Source organism: Hirundo rustica, chromosome 4 (genome assembly GCF_015227805.2).
Source record: "Hirundo rustica isolate bHirRus1 chromosome 4, bHirRus1.pri.v3, whole genome shotgun sequence".
Taxonomy (NCBI): Eukaryota; Metazoa; Chordata; class Aves; order Passeriformes; family Hirundinidae; genus Hirundo; species Hirundo rustica.
Window position 1 is genome coordinate 60,540,269 of NC_053453.1, and position 13,979 is coordinate 60,554,247.

The window sequence follows — 13,979 nt, forward strand, 5'->3', positions numbered from 1 at the left end:
GAAGAGGGCCAGAAGTCGAGGGCAACTGCTGCTCGTTGACAGAGGTCACAGGAGAGCCTAAAGAAAACCAAACGTAAAAAATGCCCGAGATTTTCAAATGTATACTCCTGCCAAATAGTCCTGTTTCTCTGAAACCTCAGCTAGCTCTTAATCTTCGATCACTATGTCAAAGACTTGTCCTTGTTACATAGCACAGAGATTTGTGCTTGCAGTAGTGAGGATGATGTCATGTTTTGAAAGAGGTGGCTATGGATTGAAGATATATATGCAAACAACCAAGCCTTTATTTGTTTTTCATTTAAATTTAGTTTGCATGGGCAGCTGGTAGAATCTGAAGCAGTTTGAGATAGGCTTTGATACTGTGGGGGAAAGGATGAGGGTCGTGTCTGTCAATCCATATTTATGGTAGGCAGGCACTGGGAATTTTGAGCCTGAACACTGGAATTAGATTATCAATAGTGGTTTTCTGTTTTCATAACCCATTTTAAAACACAGTAAATCATATATTGTTGTTATTTATAGCTTCGCTGTGTCACATCTGTGTAAAATATGTAAGATTGTATGTGTAAGACAAAGTGCACATAAACTGCCTTGATAAGTTGTAAAATACATAAGGATAATACATAAATTATAATTAATGAATTCGGTGCATTATACTAAAGAATCATCGTGCCTGTCTGAAAACCTGTTAACACAGCAAATCTAATTGAACTGACTACAAGTAAATTTCAAATCCTTTTGTTTTCCCCAACTCACCTGCTGGCTTGCCTGGTTTAGCAATGTTCCTTTTTCAAGAAGATTTTCTGTTCTCTTTTGCTAGACTAAAAAACGCCCTCACAAATAAAACCAACCTGACTACACAAAGTTAAGACATCGTCAGCACAGCCTTTCTACTGATGATTATTCAATCAGTCTTGTGTTCGTAAATTGCCGTAATTTCCATCATATAATTAGGCATTTGGAGAGCTGTTTTTTTTTTTTTTTTTTTTAATTTGGATCTCTTTTCATCAGAACATGAAGTATGTATTTGACTTGAAATGCATTATTTATTCTGCTGAAGGCATTTCACCATTGAAAGTAAGCTTTAAGCATGCTCAGTCAAAGCTTTACAGGGGAGCTGGAGCTTTTTCTGATCTGGTTGCTTGTTTGGAAATGATCTCTGTTGCTGGCATGGGGTCATGTCAGTGCATCCTCAGAGGTGGTGTGAGGTGGTCACTTGCTGACTGAACCACATGCAATCACTCACAAACACACACAACCCTTTGGTTTCAGTAAACCAAATCAGTTTGCCTTTTCTTCCTGTATAAATGAGAGAAAGAAGGGAAGGGAAAGATGGGTGATAGAAGATTAACACATCCTGCTGTGGAGAACCAGAAGGGCCTGTGGAGTGTCATATATGCTCCTCCTGATCAGCTCTGCACAGAACCAAACCTGAGGAACAGAGCAGGTCCATACTGATGTAGCTTTTGGGTGCGTTTCTATACTACACCTGTACGCCCAGATTTTTAAAATGATGACAGAAACCAGTAAATGGCCTCAAGACAGGTAATTCTCAAGAAGATAATTGCTAAGCTTGGCTCTGAAACTAAAGCAGACCCATCCTGTTCACCTTCAAGAGAGTGACCCTCCCAGACTACCTTTGCCTTAGTGCTGCCCATCCTGTAAATTGCATTTGAACACCCCTCCTTGCTGGATTGGCCTCGCATTGGGACAGCTTGGTGGGCAAAGCCAGCACACGAGGCTGCAGCAGAGCTGTGGAGAGCATGACCCAACAACTCTTTTTTAGCCTCTGGGAGGAAGGTATTATCGTGGTAACAGGTGTGATGTGGCATATGTTGCACTTTGGGCTTTTGTTGTGGTATTGTATGGTTTGTTTACATGTCTGAGTTCTGTCTTTTTCAGGACACAGTTTTCATCTCACACAGATATAGACATTTCCGTTGTATGGCCCTGTGAATGTGAAACTAGCATGGAGTCTACAAATGAAAAAAAAAAAAAAAGAGAGATAAAAAATACCTTTTTTTTTTTTTTTATTATTTTTTTTTTCCCACACTATGTCATTGTGAAAGCTAAAAATAGTAATACACGTGCAGGAGACAGCTGACCTTTTATACTTGGTCTTATTACATTTTATCCACTCTAACACTTGTTTTACTAGATAGCTTTCAACAACTCTCTGAACTGTAAAGAAACACAATTAATACATTCCCATTGGTACCCACAGGCTACAGGAGTACACCACTACATCCCTAGATGTTCAGTTAGTACATGTGAGCCAAACAGTTGGGTTGTTAAACATCCGAAAGTCCAGCACTGCGTGCTTTGACTGTTTCTCTGTGCAGCCTACTGAGCTTAACTGCTTGCAGAGAACTGACACTTTAAATGTCCAAGGAAGTACTTCAGCGTCCCTGGGATACTCCAAACCCTGCTCTGCCATTCCCAGTTTGCCTTTCGTGGATCTAAAGGACCCCTTGGAGCTCCTGCCTGAGCTCTGGTGGAGTTCTCAAACCAGGAGCTGCCCTGGGTCACCCGTTCCCTACTGCAGTAGTGTCACATTGGACCTTGCAGCAAAAAGGGACAGGGATGCACTTGAGGGAACGTGCTCAGCCCTTGGCCACCACTGCATCCAGTAACCCACTGGTCTAGATGTTGCCCTGGGAAATGGACGATCCGTTCGAGTGTCTGTTCCAGTGAATGTGGATTGATTTAATGTGATACAGCTTCACTCCGATGGGTGTGTGGAGCCTTGGCACCTGATTCAGAGCTACAAAGTCCTTGGGGTGACTGGGTATCTGGAAATCAGGTACGGGGCTGGAATGCACAAAGTTCCTCTGTGGACATCACCTTTTTTTTTTTTTTTTTTGCATGGAAGAGAGACACACAGAGCAATACATAAAGGAAGCATTTAAAATGCGACAGGGCATCTTTATAGCACCTAAAACTACTATCTCTTTTTAAAAATATATGATCTGAATTAAAAGAGCCTTTTAACTTCCCTATAAAATAGATTCAGATGGGTGCTCCCTTGGAAGGAAGGCTGTGGTATTTCCCCTTAGAAAGAGAGTTGTGTGGGTCACACAAGTCCCCTCAAAGCCAGTGCAATAAAATTCAGAAGACCTGATCCCAGCTTCTCTTTGTCACCTCTAAACTACACAGCTTGTCAGAACTCTGGATATATTTAAAATCCTAGATTCTAAACATCTTTATAAGTAAAGCAGAAATGCTACAAATAGGAGGACAAAATTGAGAAGATGAACTACAAACTGTATAACACAGAATATCTGCTAGCTGTCACTAGTCTGTAACAAGCTTTTCTCCAGCCACACTAAACACCACTAAGAGGATCCTATGGTTCTGTAAACCAAGTATATTTTCATTTATTTAGTATCACATTTTCGTGAGTTTGCTTATGCAGTAATGCATACACATTAGTTATGAATAATTTTACTTTGTGGAAAATGTAAACTTCATCTAAATATTGAAAAAAGATCACAAAGGCCCTAACCTCCTCCCAAGTGTAAAATCTAAAGTTTTTACAAGACTGCAGCAATGTGGCAAACCAAATTCGTACCAAGCAGCATTATGACATTACCTTTTGCTTGGCTTACTTTGATTTCTGAGAATATTTTATTTGAGTTTTATTCATTTGACCTGCTGAGAATGTGTTTAAAATGAGAAAGAAATCCAGCCAGCAGAACTCCCCTTAGTTGCTGTCCAGCATCACTCCATCAACAAAAGGAATCAGAATGATGTGGCCAGAAAGCAAAGAAACCATAAAAAAGGTGTCCAAAACCAATGCCAGATAAAACCAGGGCATCTCCAGAAGGTTGTAACTAAGTTCCTCATCAGGCAGAGCCTTCCACTGCAGCAAATATCCATGCACTTGTGTAGTTTGGAATAATCCCCATCTGCAGCTCTGATGTTGTTTCCCTTGATTAACCAAATAAAACAATCCTAATGACTACAAAAACATCAGCTCTGCTCTCCAAACACTGCTCTATGTGTTACACAAGTGTTTTGCGAGATGAGACACAAGCCATGTGTGCTGAAACCTGTTAAATTTTGCTATTGATTTTGTGGTACTGGTTGTGAATAACTTTCCCATTGTACAAGCAGGAAGCAAAACCAATTTTGCTGGTTCTTACTGTCTGTTCCTCCATGTGGAAAGCTATTAATGGGTTTAAAACTTTCTTGTGTTCTATTTCAATGGTGAGTTGCTTGTGATTTCCATGGTGGTAGTCTCCAGCTGAAGAAGAAGTGTAAACGTGGACCTGAATTAGACTTGGGAAAACCTGTCCAAGTTTGTTTTAGGTATTTTGCTGCCTGGGGATCTCCATGGGTTAGAGTGATTTAATGCCAGGCAGGTTGTTGCAAACAACACAGGAAAGCATCTCGTACTAAGTGAAACTCGAGAAACTATACTTGTCTACACTAGTTATATTTATTGAGATTTTCCAGTTTCTGGGTTTCTGTTTTGAGCCAATATAAAGTAGCAGCCATCTAAATGCTACATGTTTGAATTGCTGGACATCTGCTGGGTCACTGAAACTTTCCTTTGACTACTCTTAAAATAGTTATCTTAGAAACACTCATGTTATGACTGTAAAGAAGTAAAAAGAGTAACTTGAAGAGCACTTTAAACATTTTTCATCTAAACTGAAAAGAACTTGCAGAACATGAAGCCCTGAGGTTGTCTTTCATGACTTGTTGCAGAGTAAGATGTCTCATACCAGGAGAGCCCCCAGACACTTCGTCCTCTCCAGCTACCCCAGTGGAGCACCAGAAGAGGAAACCTACAGTAACCTCCAAACGATTCCAGACACCACAGAGCAAATGGAGTTTGATATCAGGTATCACACTACATTAATACTCCCTCTGTCACCCCCAAGTACAAAGTGCCAGACTTTCCAGAAAACTGCTAAGCCAAGTAATCATAGTGCATAGCACTGGAAATGGAATAGATGCAAGTGTAGATAACCTGTAGTGCTTAACACTGACCATGTAAGATTATGCTGCATTAAATGTCTGTAAGTTTTTATCTTGCACAGCGGCACAGATAGGGCTCTTTATTAGAGACCCACCTGTTACAGCAAGCAGCTGAAGAAGCCATTTTTACATAATTCTCCAGGCGCCACTTACAACAAACTAGTAGTGCTGCCTTGGGTTTTTCTTAATCCCATACATACTTTTTTTCCAGTACAAGTCATGGGTTGCCTTTCTCCCCCATCTGTGAAAATTCCTTTCTATGGTTTTTCTGGCATTTTTTTGGTTGGTGGACTGACCAAATCAAGCCCAAAGGGGTTTTTTTCAGCAGACTCTAGAATTAAGCTCTTAAACCTACTTACTATTCAGCAGATCTTGTAAACAGATCTCAGCAGAAATGCAAATTAAAATAAAAATGTATATTCATATTATTTGTCTACTAGAACAAAAATATGTGTCTAAGAGAAGCTAAATCTAATTGGCAATTTTCATCAGGAAAGCATAACCAGTTTTTAGCATCAACATGTGCCATAGATGTTGTTCAAGTTTCTGTATATCCCAGAACCTCCCTAAAAGCCTTGAGGGTTTCGTCAGTTTGTACCTGGGCACCACCCAGTAGCTGGAGACCCACACTGCACAGTGGAACAGTGGAGTAAATCTGTTGGATTACAAAGCCAACCTTTTTCTAAGATGAAATATTTTGAAAGGTTTGAAGTGAAGGTAGTTTCAATATTTTGGATTAGGGGTTAGGGTTAGGAAGGGAGTGGAACAGTCAAAAACCCCTAACCAGAATCCCATTGCTTTGTTTAAAAAAATTAAACACGTAAAAAATGAACATTATTTTTTCAAAAGTTCTAAATATGCAGCTTCTTATGAAAACATCAAAATACTTCATGTATGGGCATAAAATACTTAATTAATAAACCCATAAATAACAGGAAACAAACTTCCTGTAACATTTCACTTTTACATCCCATTCCCGTTTAGCCCAGCTCTTGGGGGAACAACAGTACCTGACATTTGCAGAGTGCTTTTAAAGAATTGCTGTTGCAGGGTTCTCCTCTAACGTGCACATCCTGACTGCCTTGCAGCTCAGCTACTCAGATTGGCCATCAGCTGGCCCTGATCGGGGATGAATTTAACAGGAGATACCACAGGACATTAGAAGAAACGCTGCTTCACCTGGCACGAGTGTAAGTTACTTTATTGGCAGACCTTATTAAAAATCACATTAGACAAAAAGAATGTTTCTGTACACAAAGCAAAAGAAAAATTTATTGCTGCTACTGCTGCTTCATACAGAACATAGAAAAGCAAAGCAGCTTGTTTTACTAGGAAAAGCTTTGAAATAATGTAAAGTGTAAATTGTTTCCACAGTCTACGGCCATTTAAAGTCAAAAGACTTAAATAGTGTCTTGCTATTTCAAATTCCTCAGAGGCACAGTAACTTTAGACACAATTTTAAGCATAACTGAGTGATGACAGACCTGCAGCCCAGTGTGGGATTAACATGTTACTGCATGTACAATAACGTACCCATGCACATACAAGAAAACGCGGCTGGACTAGTCTGAACTGCCTTTTATTTGCTGTGAGCTGAAGGCTTGTCCTGCCTAGTTATTAACTGACTTGCAGCAGTGTCCTAGCATGAGATACTCAGCTGTGTCTGAAGCCCCAGGTACTCTACCTTATTTTCTCCTTGCTTCTGGGAGGGGATGGTCACTCATTGCAGACCTACCACAATGTAATTCAATGACAGCTGTGTAACATAACATATATCTGTATATAGCATATATTTACACCTTCGACCTCAGCAAAGCTGGATTTACACTCCAGAGAGAGCCTTGGCATTGCTGTGTCACTCTTGTATTGCTGTCCTGATTTTTCAGACATAAACATCTCCCATTGGGCTATACTCTTCTTAGTTTGAAACAATCACAAAGATTGTCACTTAAGCACTTAATGCTGAAACTAAACTCTTAAGATTTCAATTTTATTTGCCACTTTTTCGAATAAATTTTCCACCCTCATGCTTTCCTTGTTTTGTTTAAATCATCAGGGTTGCTGTCAGTGTTTTTCAGACGTGGAATGTTACTAAGAGTGTTATAAGAAGCTTTGGAGATGTGAGCAGTAACTGGACAAAGCGGATCACTGGCTATAGAGGCTGGGTATGCTCCCTCTTCTCACACCTTTTTCTTGGCAAGTAGGCAACGGGAACACCTGACTCCCTTGTAATGTCCGTGAGTGAAGCATATAATGTGGCTTCAGGCTGGGGTTTATCCCTTGGTTTGCTGGTGTTCCCTCAGAGCCCTGTTTTATTCTCTTTAGGCTGAAATGTCTCATTTAGACAGAGGATGCTGCCCAAATCCCACACCACTCACAGGGTTCTGTGTAGAGGAGAGGCACCTGCCACTCAAATGCTGGAAGGGTCTCCCTGGGAAGATGAGCAGAGCTGCTGCCAGTAGTACTTACCCAGAGAAGAGGGGAGGATTCTTTAGTGGCTGGAGCCCCCAGTAAAACTGAACCCCCTCTGCATTTCTGCAGCAGAACTGGACCGTGCTCTCTGACCTCCCACACAGGCACTCTTTTAGTTTCCTTGCACCTCCTTTTTCCTGCTTGTTGTTTCTAACTGCCATCCCCTTTCTTCCCACAGACTTGCAGGCTTCCTGTCAGGTGCCTCTGCCAGAAGCTGGTGCCTGCAGCCTTGCTTGTTGCTGCCTGTTGGTGGGCCATGAATTGTGGACTGTAGAATTAACACAGAATTACAACAGGAGGTCATTGCTGGACACTGACCAACATCACTGACACCCTAGTGGTGCAGCTGGTTTGTTTTTCAAATTTACACTGATAAAAATCTCTTTTAATATTTAAAACCTAGGCTAGTGCTGGGTCACTGCTGTTTCATATCTTTTTTAAAGAAAAAAAGTTTTAAAATAAGGAGGTTGTTGCTGGATAACTGCCTGACTTGCTAGTTTTGAAATGTGACTCCAGGTGATTAGAAAGTTTGTCTTTTTTTTGTGTTTATTTTAATGCAATATAAACTGTCTATTTCCTATAAATGAGTTTGTTAAAGAGATTCTGGATGTGAGGAAAACTGAAGGCATGCTGGCCATCCTTTAAACTTTAACACTGTAAAAGCAATAGTAAAGATTAAAACCATGATACTTTTTTAAAATTAAATTGTTGCTTCAAGCCTTTTGCAGTGTTGTCTGCTTTACTTTCCAAGACTCTGCTATCACACATTAATAGCAGTATCTTCTGCCCCTTTTCGAAGTAAAACTAAGAGCTGTCCAGAACAAAACCCCAAGAATTTGATGGATTCTGAGAAGGGATTTTCTCAGAGGACGCATGTCTTTTTGCAAGGCACCTGCTTGTGGGGAACAGAACACATTGAATGAGCACAACTTACAGGTTGGAGAAGGTCCAGGTGTCACCCTCCTGGACTCCATGGGTCGCTGCTGGGGCACAGCTGAGCTTTTCCACTCTCAACATCTCCCATTTGTGTCTGGTTATTATCTCTATATCTGAGTAGTGCATTTTCTCTCCTCTTTGCTGTTGAAGCTGGTTTTCAGTATCCAGCTATAGACTCTCTCAGTGAGAGAAAATGAAAGTGCATCTCTGTGGTTAGGGTATTCCCCTCAGAAGCAGGGGATGCCTGCTTCTTGCCCAGACAAGCAACTCCTACCCTTAGCATATTTTTAAAACAGGAGAAGACCATATTCAACAGATTTGTGATCTAAGCACTCATCAGAGAAGCTGGATTTTGAAATATCTTTGAATGACTTGAAATGCAGAGCAAAAGGAAAGCAGGCAAAGAAGGAAGGTAAAGGGTGATGGTTCCAGCATACCCCAGAAATTCAAGCAGCAGCAGCAGCATGTATTCCAGTGCCACATTTTTCCAAAATGCTCTCAAGCTGATGTGCCCTTCAGCAGCAGGTAAGCACATTTTTTTCTAGAAAAGCACAGTTAACACACCTGGAAGTGTTGTGTTAGAACACAGGCCAGAAGTTGGCCCACACAGCCACAAAGTCAGACTAAAGTTTTACCAGTGAATTGACTGCTCCATTGAGCTCCATAATAGCAGTGTGATAGAAAAATATGTTCAAGTTATTATTTAGTAAAGGGTAAAATTTAGTATCAAGAGGGTCTAATAAACAAACTATTAATGTGTAATAAAAGTACCGGCTATGAAAAAAATTGCCTCTTCCCAGCTGAATCAATTTAATACTACCAAATAATTATTTCTAGATAAATAACCTTTGTGCACAGGGGAGCAGTGATGAACAGGAGACTCTCCACTGCCTATTTTATCCAAGAGCTGTGTGGGGTGACTCTGCTTTTTCCCACTCTTGTAATCCATAATGTAAAGCTTTGAATCACAAGAGAGAGGAATTTCATCATCCAGCACGTATGGAGCAAAACACAGTATCAAGGAATACAGAATTCAATTTGAGCAAAGAAACAAATGAAACGCAAACAGCATCCAAAGCCACAGCAATCAGCACTAATTGGAGTACCAGGGAGCAGTCAGTGTCAGGCTCCCCTTTCACCTGTGGAGCACAGTTAGTTAATCCTTTAGTCACAGCCCCATAGTGACTCAGGAGACCCAACGTTAATTCTATTTTTTTTCGCTGCACACTTCCTCATATGTGACAGCATTTACTGCACTTGATTTTCTTCCACATCCTGTTTCTGCTTTTTCATAGGTGAAGGGGCCATGCTGGTTTCTCCCCTCTCAAACATTCAGTTTCCAGGAGCAGAGGGGATAGATGGGTCAACACATTAAAGAATTGCTCTGAGATCCAGGATTCTGCCCAGCCACAGCCAGGGTTACAGCACACACGAGGTGAGGCTGTGCTGACGGGCACCACACAAAATCAAGCCCTGAACACTCTCCATACAGAGGTACAAAGACCTCCACCACACTTTTTCTGCTCCTAGAAATTGCAACATCAGCACAAGAGCATGATTCCCTCTGGCTTCTGGTTTTGGAGACACAAAGTTCACTGAGGAGCAACCTTGTCTCAACCACTGCACAGAAGAAAAGCAAACGCCTGACAGTGGTGAGGGGTCCTTCTTCCCATTAATTAAACAAGACCCACAAGATTGGAATGCTCTTAGGATACAAAGACTTTCCTTCAGCATTGTGCAGCTGACAAAAGTGCAAAGGTTCTCTAATGGTTTACAAACGAGATTTCTAGCATGGACTTCCCAAACAGCTTTAATTCTGAGCAAAGAATCTATACGCTTTGTGTACAACAAAGTGAAATGAGGGGGAAAAAATATGGCAAGAACACTACAAATAGAAAACAGGTCTCCAGCATTTCCTCAGAAAGGTTAAATAATTAAAAAGAAAGTCCAGAAATTTTAAAGCACTAAAATTAGTGCCACCAACATAGCACGCTCAGTTTTTGCTATCATAAAAGCTGGTTTGAAAGTCATCAACGTTGCATTTGGTCTTACAAGGTGTGGCCAGAAACTTCTAACACAGGACAATCCAGTGTTTAATATGAATGGGATTTAGTTGCAATACTCTGACCAATAATTCTAACTGAAGACTTTGGTATGCTTTTCTGAATAATTGACACCTTACCTGTAACACAGGAACCTTCACTGAAATAATTTTCTTTACAGTTATTCCAACCCTTAATCATCAGCCTCTAGCAGTCTAGTGGTGAAGCTGAAAAACTTTTCAGTATTTTACTAATTGTTAATGTTTACACATGCTAAAAGTGGAATTTGTACTGTAAGGGGAGGCACAGCTGCCAGCTGCAGTCTACAAAAGAACTGTTTAATAATACAGCCCACTTAGCAATGATAATAAGGGCCAGTGTTTTTAATTCACTCTCCCTGTCATAAATGTGAAATTACAGAATGATTGGTACTTTAATTGGAAGTTCTCCTGCATTTCATAATACATTATTGAAGATGCTGTCAGTCATTTGATTTAAGTAATTTTTTTTTCTATGTATCTGTTAAATACAGCATTAAAATACAAAAAAAACAAAAAAACAAAACAAAAAAAAAACCCAACAACAAAAAAACCCAAACTGGGAAATGGGAAGCTCTTTCCAGGAGGGTTTGGGACAACCTGCTGCTCTCCAGCTCATCATTTCCTGCTGCCAAGAAATGTACTTAATATTTTTGGTAAGCTTTTTTCCCAGTGAACATTTCTTGTGTAACTTAGCACAACCAGTGTGACATTGGACAACTGGAGGGAAAGTTACTTCCATCTACACATGGACAGAGCCAATAATGATGCACCCCAAAACATTAAAAATAGCAAGAAAAGCTTCATAGTTTATTTGTAGTTTAACCTTAAGAAAATAATTTTTCTAGTAACATCATTTGCCTCATTCAGCTGCAATATGGACAGCTCACTGGCAATATGGACACAAAGTAAGAGAACTTTACATAGGTGAACACTCCACAAGTCAGTTGAGTAAGAAAACAGGAACGTCAACACACTGAAAGCTGTCCCAAAAAATGGTTCCTCTAAATGCACCCTCCATCCCAGAGCAGAGGCCTCTACAACCCCTGCATTCCTGCAGAAGATTCCCTGCACCAGACAGCCAAGGCTACCAACTGGAACCTGAATCCACACTCAAAAAACTCCCCCAAAAAAACAACCAGCCAAAAAACCCCAACCCCACAACAACAAAAAAACCCAACTCAGGAGGGAAAGTTGCTTGCAGGATTGAGGCCAAACAATGCTGCTTGGCCTGTTTGTTGACAGCTTTGCAGTCCTGACACAGATGGAAGAGCCAAACTTTGCTCTCCCCTTTCCACACCTGAGGAACTTCAAGGAAAATGTTCATTGCAATTGTGCACAGTGCTCTTTACAACACGAGAAGCCATGAACGTTTAAGATTTCTTCTTGTGGGAGCACAAAGTTTTAAATCAGAAAAAAACGAGTTGTGTGGATTTTTTCTCGAAAGGTTATTTAAGTATCCACTGCCTCCTCATCTTCCAGAGCATCTACATGTTTATATTGTTTCCAGGCCTTTAAATTACATTGTTTGAGAATGGCTCCTAGTTGGTTCCCGGGCCCCACTTCATAGGTGTAAGGAAATTCTGTTCCTTGCTTTCTTTCGTACACTGAGTGCATGGTCTGCTCCCACAGAACAGGTGACACCACCTGCTTCACTAACAGCTTCTCAATGTGCTTTGAGTGCATGTACTTTTTGCCATCAACATTGGAATAAACACAGAGCAGCGGTTTCTGAATTTCAATCGATTTTAGGACTTCAGCCAGTGGTTCTACTGCTGGTTCCATAAGGCTGGTATGAAAAGCCCCACTGACTGGAAGCATTTTTGTACGTTTAAAATAATATTTTCGGGCATTCTCCTGCAAAAACTCCAAAGCCTATAAAAGAGAGAGAGAAGTGAGTCTTGCACAGAAAAGGTTTTCTCAGTCACCCCACAAGAATCACCTCATCAGACTTACTATGATAAAGGGATTCCTTTCCCTACCCAACAACTGAACACATGCCAGAAAAAAACCCCCACAGATCAAATATTTTTGTTCGGACAAACTAAGGCCGTACATAACACCCACACAGAAGTGCAAAATAAAAGTTTTTTAAAAGTGAAACGCTCGGTTCAACTGAAGGAATAGTTACTCTGAAGCAATACCTGTAGGTGTCCTGCAATGACTCTGCTGTCTGGAAACAAATAGTTTGAAACTGTGCACACGGGGTTCTCTATACCCAGCGATTCACAGTGTTTACGGGCTTCCAGGCAGGCAAATTTGTAATTTGCCTCTCGCCGGCCGACAACCGAGAGCATTCCACTGGGGACAGCTTCCGACGCCTTTTGCATGGCTTCGGCGCGCACTTTCACCGCGTACAGCGCTACGGAGAGAAACAGAGATGCTGCGTAAATGTGAGCGCGGGCACCTGCGCGCAAGAAAGGGCAGTTGTTCACTCTCGTGAAACGTCAATGCTTTTAATGCCGAATTACACATGTTAAAGCGAACAGTGGAAGTAGAAAGTAAAATCTGTCCTCTAATTAAAAATAAAAAGCGGGAGGGACACAGTGATAACAGGCAATGCTTTGGAAACAGCACGGGCCCGGACTGGGAGATCCTAGCAGGGAGTTCCGCACGTCCCCTCGGCACCTTCGGCAAAGCCCAGGGCTCCAGCGAAGACCAGCGCCGCGAACTCCCCGACGCTGTAGCCGGCGGCCGCCACGCAGCGCTCCACGACCTGCGGGGACACAGAGCCGAGCGGCGCCTCAGCCACACCGCGGGGCAGGCCCGAGGCGCCGCCGCCCCGACCCCGGCCCGGCCCCGGCCCCGGCCCGCCCCGGCCCCCCGCGTCCAACGCGGCCCCTCACTTCAGGCTGCAGGTGGTTGAGCTTCTCCACGGCGGCCAGGGAGGCGACGAACACGGCGGGCTGGCAGTGCTGGGTGCGGTCCAGCACGTCCCGCGGCCCCTCCAGGCAGAGGGAGAGCAGGTCGTAGCCCAGCACCTTCTCGGCCAGGCGGTACATGTCCCGCACGCCGGGATACTGCTGCAGCCCGCGGCACATCCCCACGAACTGGCTGCCCTGCCCGGGGAAGAGCAGCACCGTGCCCTCCCGGGGGCAACGCCGCTCCCGCCTCTCCGCCGCCGCGCCCGGTTCCTCGGCCTCCACCGAGCTCTGCAGGAGGTCGCTCAGGGTCGCCGCCCGGTCCCCAGCGCCGGGGCGGGAGCTGCCCCACCGCCGCGCAGCGCCGCGGAGGCCTCCGCGCCCGCTGCAGCCACCAAGCCGCCATGGCGCCGCGGCCCAGCCGCCCATGGCCGCCGCCCGGGAACGGGCGTTGCCACGGGAACGGGGCGGCCCCCGCCGGCAGCCGCTGCCGGGCCGGGCGCCGGCAGAGGGGACGGGAAGGGAGGGGACGAGGGAGGGAACGAAGGAGGTAGGTCGGTCGGTCGGTCGGGCCGCCCCGGCGCTCGCCGCCCTGGGCCCGGCCCGCGCCCGGCGCCTCCGCCCGCCCGGCGCCGAGAGCCCGC

General features: G+C 43.4%; 1 protein-coding gene across 1 annotated transcript; it reads right to left on the reverse strand.

The window, feature by feature from the left end:
• Positions 1-11,263: 11,263 nt before the first annotated feature.
• On the reverse strand, positions 11,264-13,937 carry MCAT (malonyl-CoA-acyl carrier protein transacylase). Its single transcript, XM_040063244.2, has 4 exons — positions 13,321-13,937; positions 13,103-13,190; positions 12,619-12,836; positions 11,264-12,349 (listed from the first exon to the last, which is right to left on the reverse strand). The coding sequence occupies exons 1-4, from the start codon at positions 13,762-13,764 to the stop codon at positions 11,927-11,929; spliced, it is 1,173 nt and encodes a 390-aa protein (XP_039919178.1). The 5' UTR covers positions 13,765-13,937; the 3' UTR covers positions 11,264-11,926.
• Positions 13,938-13,979: the final 42 nt, after the last annotated feature.